Genomic DNA, 21,057 nt, shown 5'->3' with positions numbered 1-21,057 from the left:
AGTTAAAGAAAACCGAAAGTATATTATTTTTATTGTGAATAATAATAACGGAAATTAATTTCAGTTAGATATTATTCCAACTATGGACATTGCCAGATTTTTTTACTGGAGCTCAAGAAATTATAAAACTTGAATAGTAGAAATAATAACAATAATAAAAATGTTATTTACAATGATAACTATTATATACTAGTAAAAATGAACAGATAAGTGAAAAAGTTATTTCATATATTTTTTGTTCACATTTCACTCAGTGTACTAAAATTCACAGTTATTGTGTTTGTTATTAACATTTGCATACATCATTCACGAAAAGGCTGTAAAAGGTAGGTTGAAATTTTACTCATAAGGTTTATGTTGTGACCTCTCCCATAAAACTATAGGTTTTTGGAATATTGAAAACTGTGGAAATATTTATTTCTTGGATTAAATGGGAGAACATGGAGATACAACTTGGTTCCTATATTTTCCTTTAAAGTTTTTACTTTTTCTCCTTTAATCTATGTAACACACTTTCTGCTGTCGCTATATTCTGTTCAAATACTAACTAACTGATATTTATATCTCCTATTAACAATAAAATTAACAAGCTTTCTTTATTTTTCTACTTGAAATGAACGATGCGAATTTCCAATGGGGGGGGGGGTGCATCTGACTCCCCTCCTTTCGATGCCCATGATTCCAGCAGAATAATCTAAGTAAGAAAATGCGTGAGGTCAAAAAGTTGAGTTTAAAATGCAGAATCCATATTTTTATTATTTAATCCAAGGAATAGGTGGTTCAAGTTTTCAAAATTCAAAAATTAGATTTCTTATGTGAGAGGTCGTACTATATGACCAAAATTTACTCCTAACTTAATTCTTTTCTTGAAAAAGACTTGTGAATGTAAATAACAAAATATAGTACTTTCCATTTCAGTACACAGCCATTCTTTTGTAATGGACGTGACACATACACAATGTAAAAGTATTAAAAAATACACTAATTAAGATTTATATCCATTTTAATTATTTAGAAAGGTTGTACTCACTGAAATGTACAGTCACACAAATTGTCATGTCAAATACTTAACTGTATTTGATTTTATCTGATATGAAAGAGTTGTAATGGACGTGATGTGTAAAACACACTGTAATGAACATAGGGTTGGGTTTTCCATAGTTTGTTAATTGGACATACAAATTAACTGGTAAATATTTGTTATAGTAATGTTAATATGTGCTCTTTTAAGACTATAAAGTATGACCTGTTAAAAGTTTTGATTTCTTCTTGCGAAATGTTTAACTTTGTAACGGACGTGACAAAAAAAAGTGCATCATTTATAATGACAGTTTTTATTTGAAAAAAAAAACACTTTAATATTATGTAATACAACCTTGTATGTAATAAGAATATAGTTATACATAGTTGCAAAAGTTTAATACTACAATTCTAGTGAATTAACATAAAAGAAACAGGTCTGGGAAAGAGATTAGGCTACATTCTGCTAGTTATGGACTATTTCTGATTTAATAAGCAGGTTGAGTAACAAAAAAAAAAAACATTACACCTTTGTGGATGCTAGGTCTATAGACTATTTATGTTTTTCTCAGCACAGGTCGTAACTTATCACTTTTCTAAAATGTTAATTCTGCTTAAAAATTGGTACAGAATTCTGTCTCCAACTTTCTTTATTTGTAGCTCAGGCAGTATTTTGATTATATCCTTAAAAAGGATAATTTTTTCACATTCATCACTGATTTTGAAAACTTTGCCTCGATTGTCATATGGTTTTAAGAAAGTTACATTAACATCACCATCTTTCACATTGCTTTGGCAAACAGCCACATAGCGACATTCATTTTCTTTATGACTAGTGAGTTTGACCAGCACATAAACTCCTGGAAATATTTTATCATGAGAAAAAGAATCACTGTATTGTAAAATACTCAGATTAGTTTCATTGTCATACTCCATTTCATTGTCCAAGTCATTATTTCCAAAGCTTTCTTCACTGTCAGATTTGTCACTGTTTTTTACTACTTTTTTCACACTCATCAGGCTTCAAAATATACACTTTTGTCATCAGGTCACCACTAGGTTTACCAATGAGGATGTTTTTGTTGTCATATGCCTGGAAATGGTGCATTGAATTGATACCAGTTATTTCTGCAAGAATCAGCCATCTTTTGTCCAAGAGATTTTTGTAAGAATCCACTTCTGACTGAGAAACATAGAGAAGCTGTATGCCTTTGCATTTTTCATCCGCTAACTTGAAAAAAAATCATAGGGTGAATAAACATAGCTTCTTCTTCCTTGAACTTCTCTCCATACACTTCTCTTTATTGAGCCTCTGACACCATCAACATTCCCCTTGCCATGTCCAGAGGCAAAAAAATTCCAGTGCATCGAAACTCCAAAATCTGCTTCTGAAAAACACACACTAGACACTGTATATCAACTTTTAAATTGTCCTGCACAGTTTTCGGAAAAAACAATGATGTGATCCACTGATGGAGCTATGTTTCATTTCACTTATTATTGCCTTCATTAAAACCCAAACAGAATTCTTGGAATGGTTCAGGTCATCACTTATAACACCAAAGCTGTACACTTGGTCAGTGTGCCATATACAGCAAGTAAATATTGCCACTTGAGAGTGGCTCCAATGAGCGCTTTGAATCTCATCTTGCTGGATTAAAGAATAATTCTCTGCAAAGTTAACTTGCATTACCGCTTCATTCTTTATACTTTTCACATTTTCTTTGCAGGATTCAAAATAAGCAGATTGAACCCGTTTTATGTAAGTATGAGTTTTGAAGTCACGCAACTGTGAATTTAATGATATTATTAGCCTGTGCAGTGATGTGCAATTCTCAACTAGTTGTGGTCAGTTGTCTACATTCTTCTAGGGATGGCCAGATCCGGATCCTGGTGGATCCGAAATCCGGATCCTAAGATTTTTCTAATCCAGATCCGCGGATCCGGATCCATTTTGCCATCCCACATGCGCTTCTTTGGAAAGTAAGAATGTGCTTATAACATATTGTTACCTGCTAATATACATATATATATATATAATATACATACATACATACACACACATATATATAGTGTGTGTACGCGCGTGCGCGATTTGTAATTAATTAATACACTTACAAGGGAGGTCTAAGTCTCCCCCTCCGATTTCCATGAAACTTGGCAAGTGTATAGAGGCCCCCCCCCTCAAATGTCAAGATGAGGAGAAATTGAAGTGGGGATCTCACCCAAAAACCACGTAAATATGGCATAGGAAGAAACAGGCGACATAGGGCGCCTCTATCCACCTGCCAAATTTCATGGAAATCGGAGGGGGACACAGTGGTCAGGTGATCCCCACGTCAATTTGTCCTCATCTTGACATTTGAGGCGGGTTTTGCCCCTTAAACAGTTTTTTAGCCGAAACAAAAAAAACAACATGTATTTCTTCCTTTGGGCCCCTCTATACACCTGCCACGTTTCATGGAAATCGGAGGGGAACACAGGGGTCAGATCCCCTCTTCAATTTGTCCTCATCTTGACATTTGAGAGGAGGTTGCCCCCTAGAACAGATTTTTAGCCGAAACAAAGAACATGTATTTCTTCATATGGGCCCGTTTATACACACACCTGCCAAGTTTTATGGAAATCGGAGGGGGACACAGGGGTCAGATCCCCACTTCAATTTGTCCTCATCTTGACAATTGAGTGGGTTTTGCCCTGTAAAACCATTTTTTAGCTGAAACAAAAAAAAACACGTATTTCTTCCTTTGGGCCCCACTATACACCTGCCAAGTTTCATGGAAATCGGAGGGGGACACATAGGTCAAATGCCCACTTAAATTTGTCCTCATATTGACATTTGAAGGGGGTTGCCCTCTAAAACAGTTTTTTAGCAGAAACAAGAAAACACATATTTCTTCATTTGGGCCCATTTATACACACACCTGCCAAGTATCATGGAAATCGGAGGGGGACACAGGGGTCAGATCCTCACTTCAATTTGTCCTCATCTTGACATTTCAGGGGGTTTTGCCCCCTAAAACAGTTTTTTAGCTGAAACAAAAAAACACGTATTTCTTCCATTGGACCCCACTATACACCTGCCAAGTTTCATGGAAATCGGAGGAACACAGGGGTCAGATCCTCACTTCAATTTGTCCTCATCTTGACATTTGAGGGGGGTTTGCCCCCTAAAACCGTTTTTTAGCTGAAACAAAAAAACACGTATTTCTTCCATTGGGCCCCACTATACACCTGCCAAGTTTCATGGAAATCGGAGGGGGACACTTAGATAACCTCCCTTGTTAGTCTTACACTTTGTAATTATTTAACACTGCATATATTATAATGTTTTATTTTAATTTGTAAAACTGTAACTGTAGAACAATTGTATAATTTTTGTATAACATTTCTATCTTGTTATATGTGTTAAAGGTTTCATCCTGGAATGGAATGTCTCACATTTTTGTGCACGAGTGTGTTAGCCGATGCGTAGCAAAGTATTTTAGGAACAACGCTTGAAAAAAATTCTTGTAGGACTAACTAATTAAAAATTTCTTTGTAATCGAAGATCATAATACCTTTTAAGGTGTGGTAATATTATAATGGGATTGAGATACGAAACTCTCGGATCCAGATTTTCGGACCCGGATCAGGATCCGGAATTTTCAGATCCGGATCCGAAATTTTCGGACCCAGAACTCTCGGATCCTGATCCAGATCCTTTTGGCCATCCCTACATTCTTCCACTCCTTCCATTTAATTTGTTTCTGTAAATCCTCTGCTTCAGGCAAGAGGGTTCTGATATCATATGTACATTCATTACACACATTAAGCATGCATTTTTTAACGTCTGTGTCACAACATACCTCATTTAACACCTTGTTAGTTTTTGAAAAACAGGCTGCTTCCTTAGACAGTGTTTCAGTCATAAATGTAAAATTTGCATGCTTAATGCAAACACACACTGTGTGAGGCATATCACTACCCGGGAGCACATGTTTTGGACGTAAGCTATAAAACTTACTTTTTGAAATTTGGTCATGTGGATGCAGCAGTTTATATTCTTCATAGGCTTCGCCAATACCATTACCATGTGTCTCAGTTGGTATAAACTGCGTTTACCAGTGACAGGGTCTTTCAATGATTTTATGTCTCTTTTCCCAGGTGCTTCACGACTTTTTTTATTGCACTGGAGAAACTCATTCACCCTTTTAAGACAATCTGATTGAATCTTTGTTGGTCCAGTTTTCTTAGCATTCACAATATCCTTCTTTAATTCTGAACCTAAGTCTTCTCTTACCAGTTTTCTAATTATTGCTACCTTCTTAGTAGGACTGTTAGGTAATCTGTTTTTTTTTTTTTTTTTTTTTTTATTATTATTACTGCTTTGCCAAGTGTTCTTGGACTTTTGTATGAACCAAGCTCACTCTGACCACCATTTTGAATCACCTTCTTTCTTACTCTATACAACCACTGTCGTTCTTTATCTTTCTGCCTTTTTTCAGCTAACAGGTTTTTTTTATTTTTGGTCAATTCATTTTTTTCCTTCTCTCTTACTTTCCTCTTCCTCAACTTATCTTTCTCCAAAGAAGCCTTACATCGCTCTTGATTCTTTTTTCTCTCTTCTCTACATTTAGCCATTCTTGTCTTGTTGGGAGTGGGAGCCATAATCTGAAACAAAACAATAAATTTAGGACCAAATAACCTAAAATAACATTTAACATAAACATTTGTTGCAATGTTGAAAATTGGCGCTCCCCCATGGCACAGACGTAGCGTCATTGCCTTGTAATCAAGGGGTCCCGGGTTCGATACCCGCTGGAGGCACAAGTGTTTCGGATCCCACTTTAAACTGTAGGTCCAGTCCCAATTAGCCTTACTGTGCATAAAGTGGACTTAAAAAACACATGTTGAAGTTGGTCAGCTCCAGCTGGTTTTGTTTTTCAAATAGATTTTAAACCTAATAAAAGGTTGTTTTATTATTAAAACATGTTAAAAATAGGTACTATCACTTTTCATTAACAGTTTAATACCATTTTGAAGTATGTGGAAAGTTTTATTTGTTTGTAGCATAATTGAATCTGAAGCTCTGCTATTAGTTGCACATGGTGTTTATAGTTGAGTGTTGTTAATTCAGCCTCATTAGTTCTTGTATCCATGCATTTATTAAACAACGTATAGTTTTGAGTATATAATTGCATTTTAATTTATAGAAATATTTTTTTAGGTTAGGTAGGCCTACCTATTTTATGAGACATTTTAGTTCTATCTTGTATGGTCTGAAAACTGAATTAAATCTTATCTCCCAACAACAAATAAATTTTGAATTACATAAATAAAGAAAATTTAGTTGTAATGTTACAGAAATATGAAAATCAGGCCAGAAATATGGACCCTGCTCTAAAAGTAATTAAATAAGAGATAAATAAATATGGAAAACAAGCAAGAAATGTAGTTTTTTTTGTCACGTCTGTTACATTAAAGTTTGTCACGTCCGTTACAGGATTTTCACAGGTAATGCTATTTTATACAAAACAGAAAACACTAGAAATCAATAAACAATGCACATAACCCCACTTCTACCAAGAATCATTTACATCACATTATTAGGGTTGTGTGATATAAACTTATTCATGTTTTTTGTAACGGACGTGACATTAGTTGTTTTTTAATTTTTTATTAAGAAGGGGAAGATTTGTTCTTCTCCTTCTTAATAAACAAATAAACAGCTTAATACTTACATAAATCAATAACTCTTAAGTGTAAGCAATACTTCAGACATCAATATTTCTTCATATATCTGAGATCAGCTCACTGGATGATTTGATTATGTTCAGCAGTTTACAAATCAGCTGATTTTAACTCACAACTGATCACATCTCAGTGTTCCAACTTCACTGTAAGGAAATGTGATGAAAAATAAAATTAAATAACAAATAAATGCTTGAAATAGTTATTCTAGATTATTTGCTGCTTAACTATGCAGTTTATATGATATTTTAAACAGTTTTCAATTTTCTCTATGAGGTGTATGTTATAAAAGAATGGCTGTACACTAACTGTATTTGATATGCAAATAAATAAATAGTTGCCCTGCATATTCACTCATCTGGTGGACCGAATAGAACAGCCTGTCCAAGGAAGGATGTAATAAAATTATTATAGAAATAAAAAAACTTTTATTTTATTAGTTTATAATAGTTATTGTTGGGCAATAACAATCATAACCATTATTATTATTATTTTTAATGTTTTAACTTTTATCAGAGCCTGAACCTCCTCCTCCATCCAAAAATTTCTTGCTACGCCCATGGTAATGCACTACAATGTAATCAAATATAACAGTATATTTAGTAACTTGCACTTTTACATAGCTTTCACAGACTAATTTCATTGAATTTGAATTTAAAATTTTGGGTGTCAGCACTAAGGCTATTTTGCACCCGCCACATTATACGGGGTCCAGCCCCTTATCGTTACACATAACAACTCTAACGTTGCATAACTAAGATCATAAAATATTCTGACTTTCGTTAAAAGCTGAGACTATAAAGGAGCACTCAGCACAAATAAGGACAAAACACAGGACAACACAAACAAAATTATACTGACCAAGGGGCCATTTGCCAGTGCCTCGTTAGTCTGCAGTCCAGGGTGTACTATGTGGAAGTGAGGTTCACTATTGGGTGCACTATGTGGAAGGAGCACCCCTTACACCCCACCAATTTCATTGTTCTTGTAGCTTATCATCAGTGGCGATGATACATTTTTATGTAGTCTTCGCAAGATTTGCCAAACATCAGCGTCGATCTTTCAGCAGAAAAGGGGGGGGGGGGCACAATATTTATCTGCAATAAACGCCAAAGTCACTGCTAATTCAATGTAAAAGCTCATACCACAGACCTTACAACTACAAAACACACAATTCTATCCCATACGACAAGAATTATTAAATATGATGGAAATTAAAATGCAAACACCTCAATTGTTGCATTTAAAAGTAATTCGTTCACCACCAATGTCCTCTTAACAAGTGGAAATAGCAAACATTCGAGTGTGGTTCCCAGGATTTTCGAAGAGGGGGGGCTTACGTGTACTTTTTAGTAGTCATTCCTGAAATCCTCATTTTGCCATCTCTTCCTGCCTTTTCTTTCTTTTTTTTTTTGAAAGAATAGTGAGCCTAAGCAGAATTATGATCCTCACCACCCCTCCTTGAGCATGCCACTGGACACTCGGAAGAATCTTGATGACTCCAGACAAACCCTACAGTGGCTGTAAACATGGGCATGGATGCTGAAAAAAAGGGCTTGTTATGACCCATACTAGTATGGGGGATAGTATAGGTCGTTGGACCTGTCTGCCTGTTCGGAAGCATTCGGCTGTTCTTGGCACGTGCAGAGACCAGAGGGATTTGCATCATTCTGCGATGAGCTGGGCCAACGAACACCATTGCCTTCAGTAGGAAACTTTTCTGGAGGGTTCGGCGCGAGGGGTAGTACTGGAGCCTGATTTCAATGCGCTAAGATTAGCGAATCTCTTGCATATTTCAAGCTGTTTTATGCTGTTGCTTGGCTTATTTTGCACAAATATGCGAGTATTCTGACTTACTATTTTTACTGCTTCTCTAAAATATATAAAATTCAATATTTTTATTATTTTGCTTGGTCATCACTGCATCTCTTAACATATCATTCATGTGCCCTCGCCATGTAAATTGCACACAAACAAGTCATCTGTTTTTGTTTTTTTCATTCGTGGGAACATTGAGGAATATCATATTGGAGCATCTGGTACTCGTATTTGTGCATAATGGTGAAATATTTATTTTCCACTGTGATATTCACTACACTGACCAGCTATAAAATTCGGGCTGCTCTGCTCTTTTAACTCACAAGATGGAAACATGTTTTGGCACAGGCAACAAGAAATCTTGTTTGTAATGTTAACTCAGCAGAGAAAACTGTTGTAAACTCTGACTTAGTGCTTGCTTAGTGGTAACGACCATTTCCTGTTCTAGTACTTACGTATCTATTCCAATCCATTATCTTATAGCAAACACAGACACGTCCTAACACCTGTTGCCAAATTTCCCTACATGACCAAACAATCAATTAGGCCTAGTGCTTGGACAAGATCCAACAACTTTAATAATCAGCCTCCCAAAAGCAGCCAGTAGGGAAACAGGATTTTGTCAGGTAACGGTTCCAATTGTTTTATGATTAGCAAAAAGTGGCACAAGAAGTGAAGTAAAATAAGGCAAATCAATCAATCACTTCCAATACGTGATCGTGTAATATCTTGATTTCATCGGGAAATGCTTTCATTGTTATGAATTAGCAGACCCAGCTATAATAAAAATATCCCTAAATGCTTTTGTTGTTAGGTTATATGGGTCAGCTAGGTTATATGAGCCAGCTTTAGGGTTCTGAACACACAATATCTGTTAAGATGCACAAAACTTCCTTCAAGGTTCAGACACAAGTTATCTTGGACACTCAGAAGAAAAAATAAGATTATGTTTCCATGTAATTCAGAAGATTTTTCTTTTACATCAAACTCTAAAGAAAAGATAGAAATTCTGTCACAAGATGGATGGAAAAAATAGTGAAACATTCTTAAAGTTTGTATATGGCTACGGTAGATATATTGTACACAAAATGTGTAAACATTTGAAGTAAGACAGTAAAATGTTCTGATAATCACAAAAGATTTCTTCTTATCTAATGTAAAATGTTGTTGGCTAACTTGCATTCTATTTTATCATGCACAAACTTTTGGCGAGATAGTTTTTAATAAAATTTTGAAATTAATTTTGAGATCCCCGGCCGGTTCAAATCCGGGAACTTTTCTAACTATGGAAGTGGCCCCGGCGCCCACCCAGCGTTGAATAACATGGGTACCTGGGGGAAACCCTGGAGGGTAAAGGCAGTCAGGGGCATGATCCTGATCACATCACTCCCACTCACGACCGGATTAAGAAAGTGTGGGGCATTACCCCCACACGCCCTATACACCTTCATGGCATGGTGCTATGCACAGGGGAGCACTTTACTTTTTTTTTGTTTATCATATTTGACATGACATGTCAGCTATATTTTATGTTGTTTTTTTTAATGAATTTTGCTTTGCATCGAGCTTGTGCTCATCTGAGTGCTGCCTTTGACTTGTGCCAGGCTTCATTTACTCACTTTGGGAACCAAATGTTTTCCGTTGCTCCTCAAAATATCACATTTGTTCCTCGTCCGCAGTAAGAACCATCACCATCTGTAATTGTGTTACAGCAACAACGCCGTAATTATTGTAGTATACAATGGAATTTAGGTGTACAAATTTGCAAAGAAAGAAAACATGCATGCATGCTTTAGCCACTACATCAAATACTAATCAACTTTTCTTAGGCTTCTATAAAAACATGTCAATGAGAGTGATGACTATTATAGTAACTTACTTAATTTTTGTGTATTTGTGTTACTTAGCATAGCTTTACTACCATTTTTGACCAATCACGAAGATGAGGATGAATGATGATTACTAGGGAAAGGAACTTCAGGTAAATAAATGTTTTTTCTGCGATAAGATAGAGACCCTCATTTTTGCAAAAATTCTGATCATAGCCTTATATGTCAACACAGCAAATTTTATTTTACATAAAAACACATATTTTCCAGTTTTCCGTATGTAAATACATATTTTGCGAATTTTCATTTTAAATACATAAAATCGCTCATTGACTTCATCTACCTCGAAATCCTCGAAGGAAAAATGTTTATTCTCCCCACCTCTTTCATATCGAGAGTGCTAGGTTTGTTTTGTCTTTGAGCACCCTCGCTGGCAGACTTCTGGCACCTCGCCTACGATCCTATTGGGAAAAAATAGCTGTGAGTAGCTGGGGCTGGCTACACGTAACGATAGCAAGGCTTTTTAATGAAGCAATGCAGCTATTGTGGCCAGAAGGCATAACATTTGACAATGTTCTTCTCTTGACAGATGCTGCAGCTTACATGCAGTGGTCTTGCCGTTAGCTACCCCAAAATGGTGCACGTTACATGTGTCGCGCATGCGTTGCATAGAATATGTGAAAAGATAAGAGCTCTTTTTCCCAATGTCGATAAACTGGTTTCAAATGGGAAGAAAGTTTTTATCAAGTCGCCTAGAAGAATATACATTTTTAAACAAAAATGTCCTGAGGTTCCCCTTCCCCCTACACCTGTAGTTACGCGATGCAGATGTTATGCCCAGAACTTTGAAAAAAATTGTATCTGTTGTAAATGATCTCGACAAAGAAGAATTCTGCAAGAACTGTTGATGGAGCCCTCCTTAAAAGTCGAATTGGCATACATCTCAACAAACCTGTCCATTCTCTCTAATTCCATATGAAAGCTTGAATCGTCCGCGAACACTTTGGCAGCTTCCATTGGTAAAGTCCGTATAGTAGAAACGAAACTGAAAGAACTCACTGGATCTAAATGTCTAAATGTACAGACCTTTTGGGGAAAAACCAAGGTTTTCAAACATTGTGCCAAATTGCATGTGTTTTGGAAGGAGGTGAAGTAGAGGAAGAGGAAGCTTTGGAAAACTTCAGCGTTAGTGACATTTCGTGCTTCAAATATGCAAGAATTGTTTCTTGTGACGTGGAGCGATCTTTCTCACAATATAAATGCTTTTTAGAGATAATCGTCACAGATTTACAATGGAGAATTTGGAAAAAACTATGGTGATCCGCTGCAACTCTTCCAAAAAATAGGTCGCTAAGAGGTAATCATTTAGAAACTAATTTCAGGTGTTTAAAATGCATGTTATAGTTTGTTTTTGTTACCAAATGTTTTTATTTTTGTCACATATTTTCCTGTTTTTATCACATATTTTCAACATTTATGACACATAAAAAATAAATATTTCTGAGTTTTTTAGCACATAAAGTTCCGTTCCCTAATGATTACATGACACTGGTGAAGGGACACTCGCAAAGAACACATGGCTGACGATTTAACCAGTGGACTTTAGTGGCAAAAATCGACCATTTGTTGAACTGACTGCACTTTATTTTTGCAAGTTTTTACCACAGTCAACAAGCACATGTTTTGAAATTTGAAATGAACAAGGATTGTTCAAGGCAGGTCAGTGGGATACTATATTGTGTACAATACTCCAAGTTACAATCACAATTAACTAAGTGATGTGTGTAAATGTGACTTTCCGGCTTCTTCATTATAGGCAACATCCCATAAACCCTTTGCATTGATTATTTTATTTTGCTTTCTATGGTAGGCCTATACTTTACTTCCACTGGCTAATGTACCATGCATAGGATGCAACTCCTCAATATCACTCATAATAAACAGAAAATCAAATAACCTTTACTCGAAACACCAGCGAAAATTAAATCAATCTCATAGTGCAGGGCATGAAGTGTCGACTGAGCAGCTTAGGACAAGTGTGGCAACCCTGGAGTGCCAGGAGGGTCAAGGCGGCAAGGAAAAACTCTAACCCTCTTTAGTTTACTGAACTTTTTGACATGGCACTCATGCATCTAGATGGTTATGCAGTGTGACACCAGCTCGTCTATTTTGTTGATTTGATATCTGCCCCATTTGCACTATGTTCCAGAGTGCTGTAATGTGTGATGTGGGGTCACGTATTGCATGCGCTAAGTAATGAAATGAATGTTTAAAGCAGCAAATAGGGATCTGTTGAATCTTATGAATGTGAATACCACTATCCATCTATTTGGTTGAACATCATTACCTTGTAAAATCCTGATACTGGGGCCCACCTGCACTGCACAGTGTGTCAAAATTTGCAGCAACCTAGATGGGACTTCTGAGAGTGTGTCCTTGACTGGACTTTTTTTGTGGTATCATAGTTCATGAACATGTATTCAGATCTTTCCTCTACATTTTCGAAGTGTGCCAGCTCTCCCCTTGAGGAAGAAAATCATGCCCATGTGTTTAGTTCATATATTTATTTATTGGAATTTTGTCCTCTCGTAATGAGCTGTGCCCCTTCTAAATTTTAAAATTATTTTCTCCTATTAATGCACTATGTAGATACATAAACTATGTTGAGAGAGAATGTATGATGATGCCTCATTTGTATGTGTTATAAAAAAATCGCAACTAAAAATTCACATTCTTGTCTGTGGGAATTGCCCTTTGTGTGTTGGAACTGTTTGAAAAATATGAAGGAATCGCACACAAAATTCTTATTATGTTACGGTTGATTATGATAAGAAATTGTAAGAGTTAACAGTGTTGTTAGAATCCATATGGAGTACCATGGTTTTGGCTCACCCTGTACTTCTGCTATACTTTTCGTTGATAACTGTTTGTTTAAAAATTTGTATATATGTATATAATTTTTTATATTCTCTCAATTACTGAAATAATAACAATAATATAGCATAACATATCCACCTGTATTCCGTAATTAATTTTCACTACATTTTTAATTTTTGAATATACTGAGTGAGGATATGATTCAAGGAAATAAGAAACAAAATCTGTGCAGTGGTCTCTTTTGTCTTGATGGATACTTGCATTTATTGAAAATGTAACTGATGATTTTCAGAACAAGAATGGATGATTTCCAAAACCTTGCAGATGTGCAAATATTACAGACATTTGAAAGTTTGAAGAAGGAGCTTATGGCAGAACTTTCTAAATTGGCCAAATCAAGTCAAAATGATGCTATTCATTCTAGTGCAAGGTAAGTTGCATTGATGCTAGATGTATTTCAGATTTGACATTCTTATTCGACACATGTATTTTATTGCATTTATTGTTTTACATTCTAATAATTGTAAGTAGAGAGTCGATTTTGACTCGGTTTATTTCGTTTTTCAATTCTGCTACATTTGGCAAATCTCAAAGATGTGGATGAGTTACAATATGATGAGGAGGCATTCACACCCATGCCCATGCTGGGATTGAAGCCCAGGATTACTGACATCGTAGCATGCTCTGCTAACCATTAGGCCACAGATGTCAGCAAGATAGTTGATGAATACTGTTTTGAAGTAATATAAACAGCTTGTCAACATACAAAAACGTCAAATATTATCAACATGAAAAATGCATCGTGGGTAAATAGTTTATTAAGTTTAAAAGCCATGGTAGTTCAGTCGTTAGGGCATCTGACTACAATACAAGAGATCCTGGTTCTCCCGAACCCAGCAGCGAAGGACCATGATTTTTTCCACCTGTTCAAGAGTCTCTGGCACCCACCCAGCATCATATAAAGTGGGTACCTGGAGGAAACTCTTGGGAGTAAAGGCTGCCAGAGGCATGGTGCTGATCACATCACCCCCACCTTCGGCCATGATCAAGAAAGTGTGGGGCCCTAACTTCACACACCCTATACGCATTCATGGCATGGTGCAGAACACAGGGTAGAATTTACTTTTGCTCTTTTACTTTGAAAGCTAGATGACCTTGGGTTATTTTTTTTCTCACCAAGTTGATATCCGTGTTCAACAGTTAACTTATTTCCATGATCTTAGTATCATTGTGGCTGCTTTTTTATTGGATAACTAAATTATGATTGTGCAGCACAAGCTTGTTGTCTGATTTGTGGTATTAATATTTAAATGTGAGCCTTATTTGTTGCAAAAGTATTTATTCACATTTGTGATTTCATCAAACTCCTGTGTTTTCATCAGGAAACAGTGCAGAACAAGAAAAAATAAATGCTTTCAAAGTACATTACAAGACACGTCGATAAAGTAGTTAGTACCTGCTTAGTAAAGTTCTGAAACAGCTGTTTTGTTTGTCTGGTGACATGAAGCTAGACTTTGCCATGGAGGATGATTACACTTTCAGACAAGAGGCCTACAATTTTAAATGACTCCTCTGAATCTCGTCATTGACTTAAAATTAGCTTTTACATTGATGATTTTACTGTAAGGCATAAACTCTGTCCCAGAACATTGTCTTTGTTCTTCTTGTTGGTTCGCATAACCACTTTGGTACATGGGAAATAATGTAATACTGTTATTTTAAGTGGTTTTCATTTTTTTCTGGGAACTTTTATTCCAGTTTCCCATTACTTGCTCAAGCTTACATATAGACACACACAACCTTACCTGAGCACATGCTGAGATAAGGCACAGGATTATAAAAGTGTAATGGAAAGAGATGAAGGAAAATAAATAGAATAATAGCAGAAACGAACCAAATCTGCACAATCAGGGGACAGAAAGTGAAGAAAAATGCAGGGCAAAATAGAGCAAAGTGGCTGAAACAAATAGCAAAGCACATAGAAAATAAATTAGTTAAGTTTCCAGGGCCACATTCAATTTTCATCACAAAAGTGGAAGATTTTAACTTGTTACACTAGTTATAGAAAAAATGGAGGTCAGAAAGAGGAGGGACACAGGATGAAGGGAAGGAGAAGATACAATAAATTGTGACACCTAGGGAGGTACAGCAAAATGGGAAAACCAGATTTCATAAGATTGAAAAAGGGGACAAACTATAAACTCCCTATGGGGTGTAGTGACTAGCCATGCAAAGTTGTGTGTGTGTTTGGCTTGGTGTAAGCTACAGAATGTTCTGGAAAACCATAAAATGTGTGAACTAAAGTAAAAACCACTTAAAATAAGGATCGTTTTCTTGTGGAAAGGGGGAGGGAGAGCTTGGCACTTCAATTCGGTGGGAGAAAGTGGATGGTGCTATGCCATGCATTGCCCTTTTTTCGCGAGCATAGAGTAGGTAACTCAGGTTTCACCTGTCATGATGCGGGACAGATCGTCACTATTAGCCAAGGTGGCAGAGAGCTTGCGTATTGTTTCAAAAATGTAATTGCATCTGCCATGTAACTTTATGTTCCTCATTAAGTAGGCATGGTGTGACTGCTAATGATGTCATGCATTATGGATTACAATACATTTAGAAAATATTTGTGTAGTTCATCAGTGTTGACATGCCAATCATGCAGCATGAATTCATCCACATTATGCAGTATTTCATCCTTAATAATGGACAGTTGGCCAGAACATTCTTCATCATGGAAATTTGTCAATTGCTCTTTGAACTTCAACACAATTGTCTCACTGTGGAATCGTCCATCACCATTAAACTTCATGCTTTGACAGTGAATTTCATAATTTACAAATTTTAAGTTTGCAAAAACCGAATGGCAGCTTTGGATTCACTCTTGACAGTTTTTCAATACCATGATGCAACTTGCACAAAAGTAGGTAAATGCATAACTGAAACAGTATCCCCCACTAGTGGGCTGGCTGCAGAAGTCTTGGACCATGATATACAAGACTTGTATTTAGATATGAAAAATGCCTCTGCCATGCTTGCCTATGTAGAAAGATAGGTCCAGGTATCTACTCTGAGAATAAAAAGTTTTTCATATTAGGGGAATAAAGGGCACTGTTGATAATAAGATTTAATTAAGTTACTAAATCATTTCCATGAAACTTACTTGTAAATGTTCTATTCATTTTGTTGGGAGCATCGAGTTCCCAAGTGGATAGTAGCAGAGGCTACCAAAATTGAACATTTATAAGTAAGTTTCACAGAAATAATTTAGTAACTCACTCACGTCTTATTAAAACGTTTTTGTTCTAATAATATCTTTCATTCTTTTTTATTACGAAATTGGTACTATTTTCTTGACATGCCTCATATTAATGAGTATTTGATTTGAGATAAATTCATATACTTCCATGTCCACTTTTTTTAATGCATTCTTTCAAACAGAGAAGTGAACATAAGAGAAGTTATGAGGTGGGATTGTATTGTAGGAATTGTATTATTGAAAATACATTGTAAAGTTGCTGCCGTGTACAGCATGGATTTAAATTATGGAATTAGGATGGAGTAAAATAAAATTATGAAAATCCATGAAGTGGAGCCTGCATTCTTCACCATGTAGTGTATTATTGTGTTTAGGCATGGTATCAGGTCATTCCTGGATGTGCCTCAGTGAAATGAGGTACAGATTTCAAATTTGGAACTCCCTGAACCACCTCTAGATGAAGGAGATTGGGAGATGAACTAGGCTGATTGCTACCCCCCTCCTTGCTAGGTGTTCTCGGCCCTCAGCTATTGTTGTTTTACACAAACAGAACAAACACAGGTGCCCTGTAGATGGTGCCAAACACCACAGACAATTTGGTTTGATGTTGATAACGATAGGAGGTGGCAGAAGATTCAGCTGCCTATCGAGATATGTGTTGTTCTCTGGACTCGAGCTGACTTCTCAGCTTCTTGCTGAGAACGAGTACAGTGGAACTGTTGACTTGTTGCCGCCTGACAGATTCACAATTTGTTGGTGTTACAACACCGAAGCATTCACCTTGCCTCAGCCTGCCTTGTCCTTTGTTATGCATCCCCCTCCCCCTACAATACCCATGCTCCTAAGATCACACACACTCCATGCAATTTCCTCCCCCAGCTATAATACCAAGCATTACCAGCTCTCCCAACCAGCTCATGGCAAGAGCAAGGCATGGCCACAGCCTGCCCTCCTCTCCAACCAAACGTCAAACACATAATCTGCCAATGCTCCAAGTGATGTTGCAACACACTTCTGCCACTTGGTGGCCCAGCAGCAAACAAACTGCACACAGTAACAAGCCTGTTACAGGCTATACAGCTAGAAAACAAACTTGAGGCTTTATGTCACACAGTGGAAATCTTAGCACAGGAAATACAATGAACACTAATCAATTTCAAACCTGGCCTCCTTTTTATGGCTAGGGTAACAGCAACTGTAGAGGTTTCACACACAGTGTAAGAGATAATTTCATATCTTGGGGGGTTAGAGATAACAACTCATTCAGGGGCAACAAATACACAGTTTTCACAATGTTAATTTTTTTTCCATTCAAACCACACCACAGGGCTTTTGCAGTTCCAATAATGAAAGCAAGGAGATTTAAACTAAAATCTTGTGTGAATCAAGGGAATGTATCCCCATGCAAGGCAACACAGTTTCTATCGTTGAAAGAGAAACAATGTTTTTTCTACCTTCAAGCAGCACATGAAAAAATAAATATGCTGACCAAGGCAGTAATTTATTTTATTAAAAACATAAACTAAACGTAACGTTTCAACCTTCTAGCAAGGTCTTCTTCAGACTCTGTATCAAGTACAAAAGTATTTTTTTCATAATCATGGAAACAAGGCTTAATGGTGTTATAATTCAAGCACATGTAAAATAGTACTCCTCTAGAAATCATGATTGACAAAGTCAATTAGATTAGTATTTGGCCTGATCATTTAATTCCACCCAATCAAAAAAAATCAAATGCACAGTGTCATCAAAAACATTGCTGGTAATAGACTTTCTATTTCAGAAATGTTAATACTTGCCCTTCACATACGAAAATATAAGTGGATTTATTTATGTTTATTTTACTTCACTTTTCTGCCAATTTAGGCTAGTTGTGAAGATGGGGATGAGTGAAAAAATTGATAAACAGTTACAAACACGCATGCCCAGACTGGGATTCCAACCTGGGGCCACTGGTGTTGGGTGCTAACCACTCTGTCATGGGACCTGGTAAAAATATAAGAACTCTCACCCATTCAGATTTGTGATATCCAAAGAACTACCACCTCTCCTTGGTAATGGACTTCTTGAAGACACATAAATGCGACATTTCCATTAATACTAACTCTTAGATACTCAGGCCATATTGCTAACTGTAACCTGCCCACAAAGTCAAACACCTACATCATCCTTTATGTATCTGCTATATCCTTATACAAGGAAATGTAGCTTGCTGAACAACTTCATCATTTGGAACAATATATTTTCAAGAAGTTAGTGTTTCTCTTTATTGTCTTCTCCAACACAAAATACCTACCAATCGCATAAGAAATCGCATTACATGGTCACAAAATTATGGGTTTAAAATACTGTATACTAGTTTTGTAAAATTTTGGATGAAGACTATAAATGATGAACAATTATTGAGATAGTTACTAGAGATGATCTGAATAAAGAGGAGGGCGTCAAGGTGATCCTGATATGTCATTAATGCACCTTCCATTCCATACCTGTAGATTTTAACACCCAAATACAGCACTCTCGGTTCCCTGATGTCCACATTTTAAACAATACATCTGCAACAAGCCACATAGCTGCTGCCAAGAAACTGCAACCAACGAGGAAATTTTGACAATGGTCTAACCATTCTATGCCAAAATACAGCATTGTTGCATAGCAGAAAGTCATGTCACCCAACCACTCTCTTTACTTATTCTGAATTCCAATAATTGGCACCCATCCAACAACCAGACAGCAGAAAGTAGCACAGAATGGCCATGAGCACTAGCGCTTCACTTGGGCTTGAGACCAATATCAACAATACCTCACATTCTCAGAGGGGACTTTGTACAGTGATGATTTTAATTTCTGTCAATGGTGAGGTGAACCATCAAAACCACAGGTACTGACTGACAGCAACACTCGCTGAATGGAACAATAAGCTTCTGGTGTGGTGTGGAAGATGAGGCACCTTTGTTATTGGACTCATTTACAGTGACATTACCCTAAATATTTAATTCTTTCCTGGGAATGCTGCAAGAACGCTTTTACATTTCGAGTGTAGATGGCAGTTTCCTCGTGTTATTTCCAACAGGATGGGGCTTCATCATATTATGGAGCAAATGATATTGAATTTTTCATGTTCAATTACTTGGTTATTGGATTGTCCAGCATGGATCATCAGATGATATTCTACTGGATTTCTATCTTTGGGGTCATCTAAATGCCCTTTGTTACGTTGCAACAATGCATGACAACACCACCTGCAGTAATACATCCTCGAGACCTGTAACACTATTCCTCCACATGTTCTCATGAGTGTACATAACAATTGGACAAAGCACTTTCTGCTTTCTGGTTAGCAGAAAGGATAACGCTGTGAATACATCATTTTGCTGCACATCACATGATCCTTTTGATGTAGTTGTTTCAATTTTGTTCACAACTGTTGGAGCACACCACATATGGCAAATCTCATAGCAGAAATGATTTTCTGAGGGGGGAAAACTAGCCTAATCCGATATATCATTTTGCCCCTTTCCCATTAAAGACTTGATCTGAATCCAAGATGGCAGAGTTCCTTGATAATACACTTTCAATTATATATATATATATATAGTAACCTTGAGAGTAACAGATTGCTGCCTGTCGTTTTTTGATAATCAATATTTTTATAATTATACTTTCCTGTCTGATAATTTCAGTGATTATATATCATCTGGCAACAGAGAATTGGAATGTGAAGAGAAAGTTAATTGTACAAAATCACAGAAAATTCATAATGATGGATACAATTCTGTATTGGAATTGCCAAAGTCCAGCTTTTCCTTAAAAGCAGAAGACATGACATCAAATATCAAATGCGATATAAGAGAAGAGCACGACATGTGTGGAAATGTATTGGATAATATTGGTCCTGTGGTACTTGTGGATTCAAAACATGATATCATTAAAAACATAAATATTGAGGAACAGTCAGTTGTCTGCAAAGAAAGGGAATATACATTCAAGAGAGACGAAAGTAATTATGACACAAAGAATGAAGCCACAACTTTGTCTCTGATAAGAGAAGATGTAAAGCAAGAGGAGGATGTGAAATATCATGGTGAAGAAATCCCAACTATTCATACTGAAGAGGGAAATGTAATGAGTCTGACAGATATTGATTTCAAGATCCCAGTAAAAGAGGATGATAATACCAGGTAATAAACTATCTATTAATTTCAATGTAATACACTCAATATGAACGTTTCAGAAATGTGTGATGGATTTAAGTCATAATCACATTGAGCAACTTACAGATAGAGATATTTTAGTTGTACTTGAAAATTTGAATTGTCTCATCTCCATTCCAACTTGCACTACTTTTGTTACAAACAGGATATATCTAGTCAGTATTGCGGTTCTCTTAATTATTTTTTAGTGCATATCTCAGTTGCCCTGGGATATCACGTAATCTTTGGTGGCATCTCCTAGCATGTGTGAATCAGATACTATGAAACATGACAAGGAAAGCAATGCCTTTTTATGATATTCATTGTTATAGTT

The 21,057-nt window shown here is 36.4% G+C and overlaps 1 protein-coding gene across 3 annotated transcripts in view; it reads left to right on the top strand.

The window, feature by feature from the left end:
• LOC145996889 (uncharacterized) overlaps positions 1–21,057 on the top strand; it is a 70,614-nt gene that overhangs the window by 4,390 nt on the left and 45,167 nt on the right. For 2 of the 3 annotated variants that reach the window (XM_083133446.1, XM_083133448.1), the window contains exons 2-4: positions 2,751–2,782; positions 13,570–13,707; positions 20,214–20,711. In XM_083133446.1, the coding sequence (XP_082989572.1) occupies positions 13,577–13,707; positions 20,214–20,711 (629 nt within the window). In that variant the 5' untranslated portion in view covers positions 2,751–2,782; positions 13,570–13,576. The remainder of the gene's footprint in view (positions 1–2,750; positions 2,783–13,569; positions 13,708–20,213; positions 20,712–21,057) is intronic. The other variant, XM_083133447.1, reaches the window with a different exon arrangement.

This window comes from Lepisma saccharinum, chromosome 13 (assembly GCF_977018435.1).
Source record: "Lepisma saccharinum chromosome 13, izLepSacc3.1, whole genome shotgun sequence".
NCBI classification, from domain to species: Eukaryota; Metazoa; Arthropoda; class Insecta; order Zygentoma; family Lepismatidae; genus Lepisma; species Lepisma saccharinum.
The sequence above is the reverse complement of the archived record's forward strand: the minus strand, read 5'-3'. Positions and strand labels throughout refer to the sequence as shown.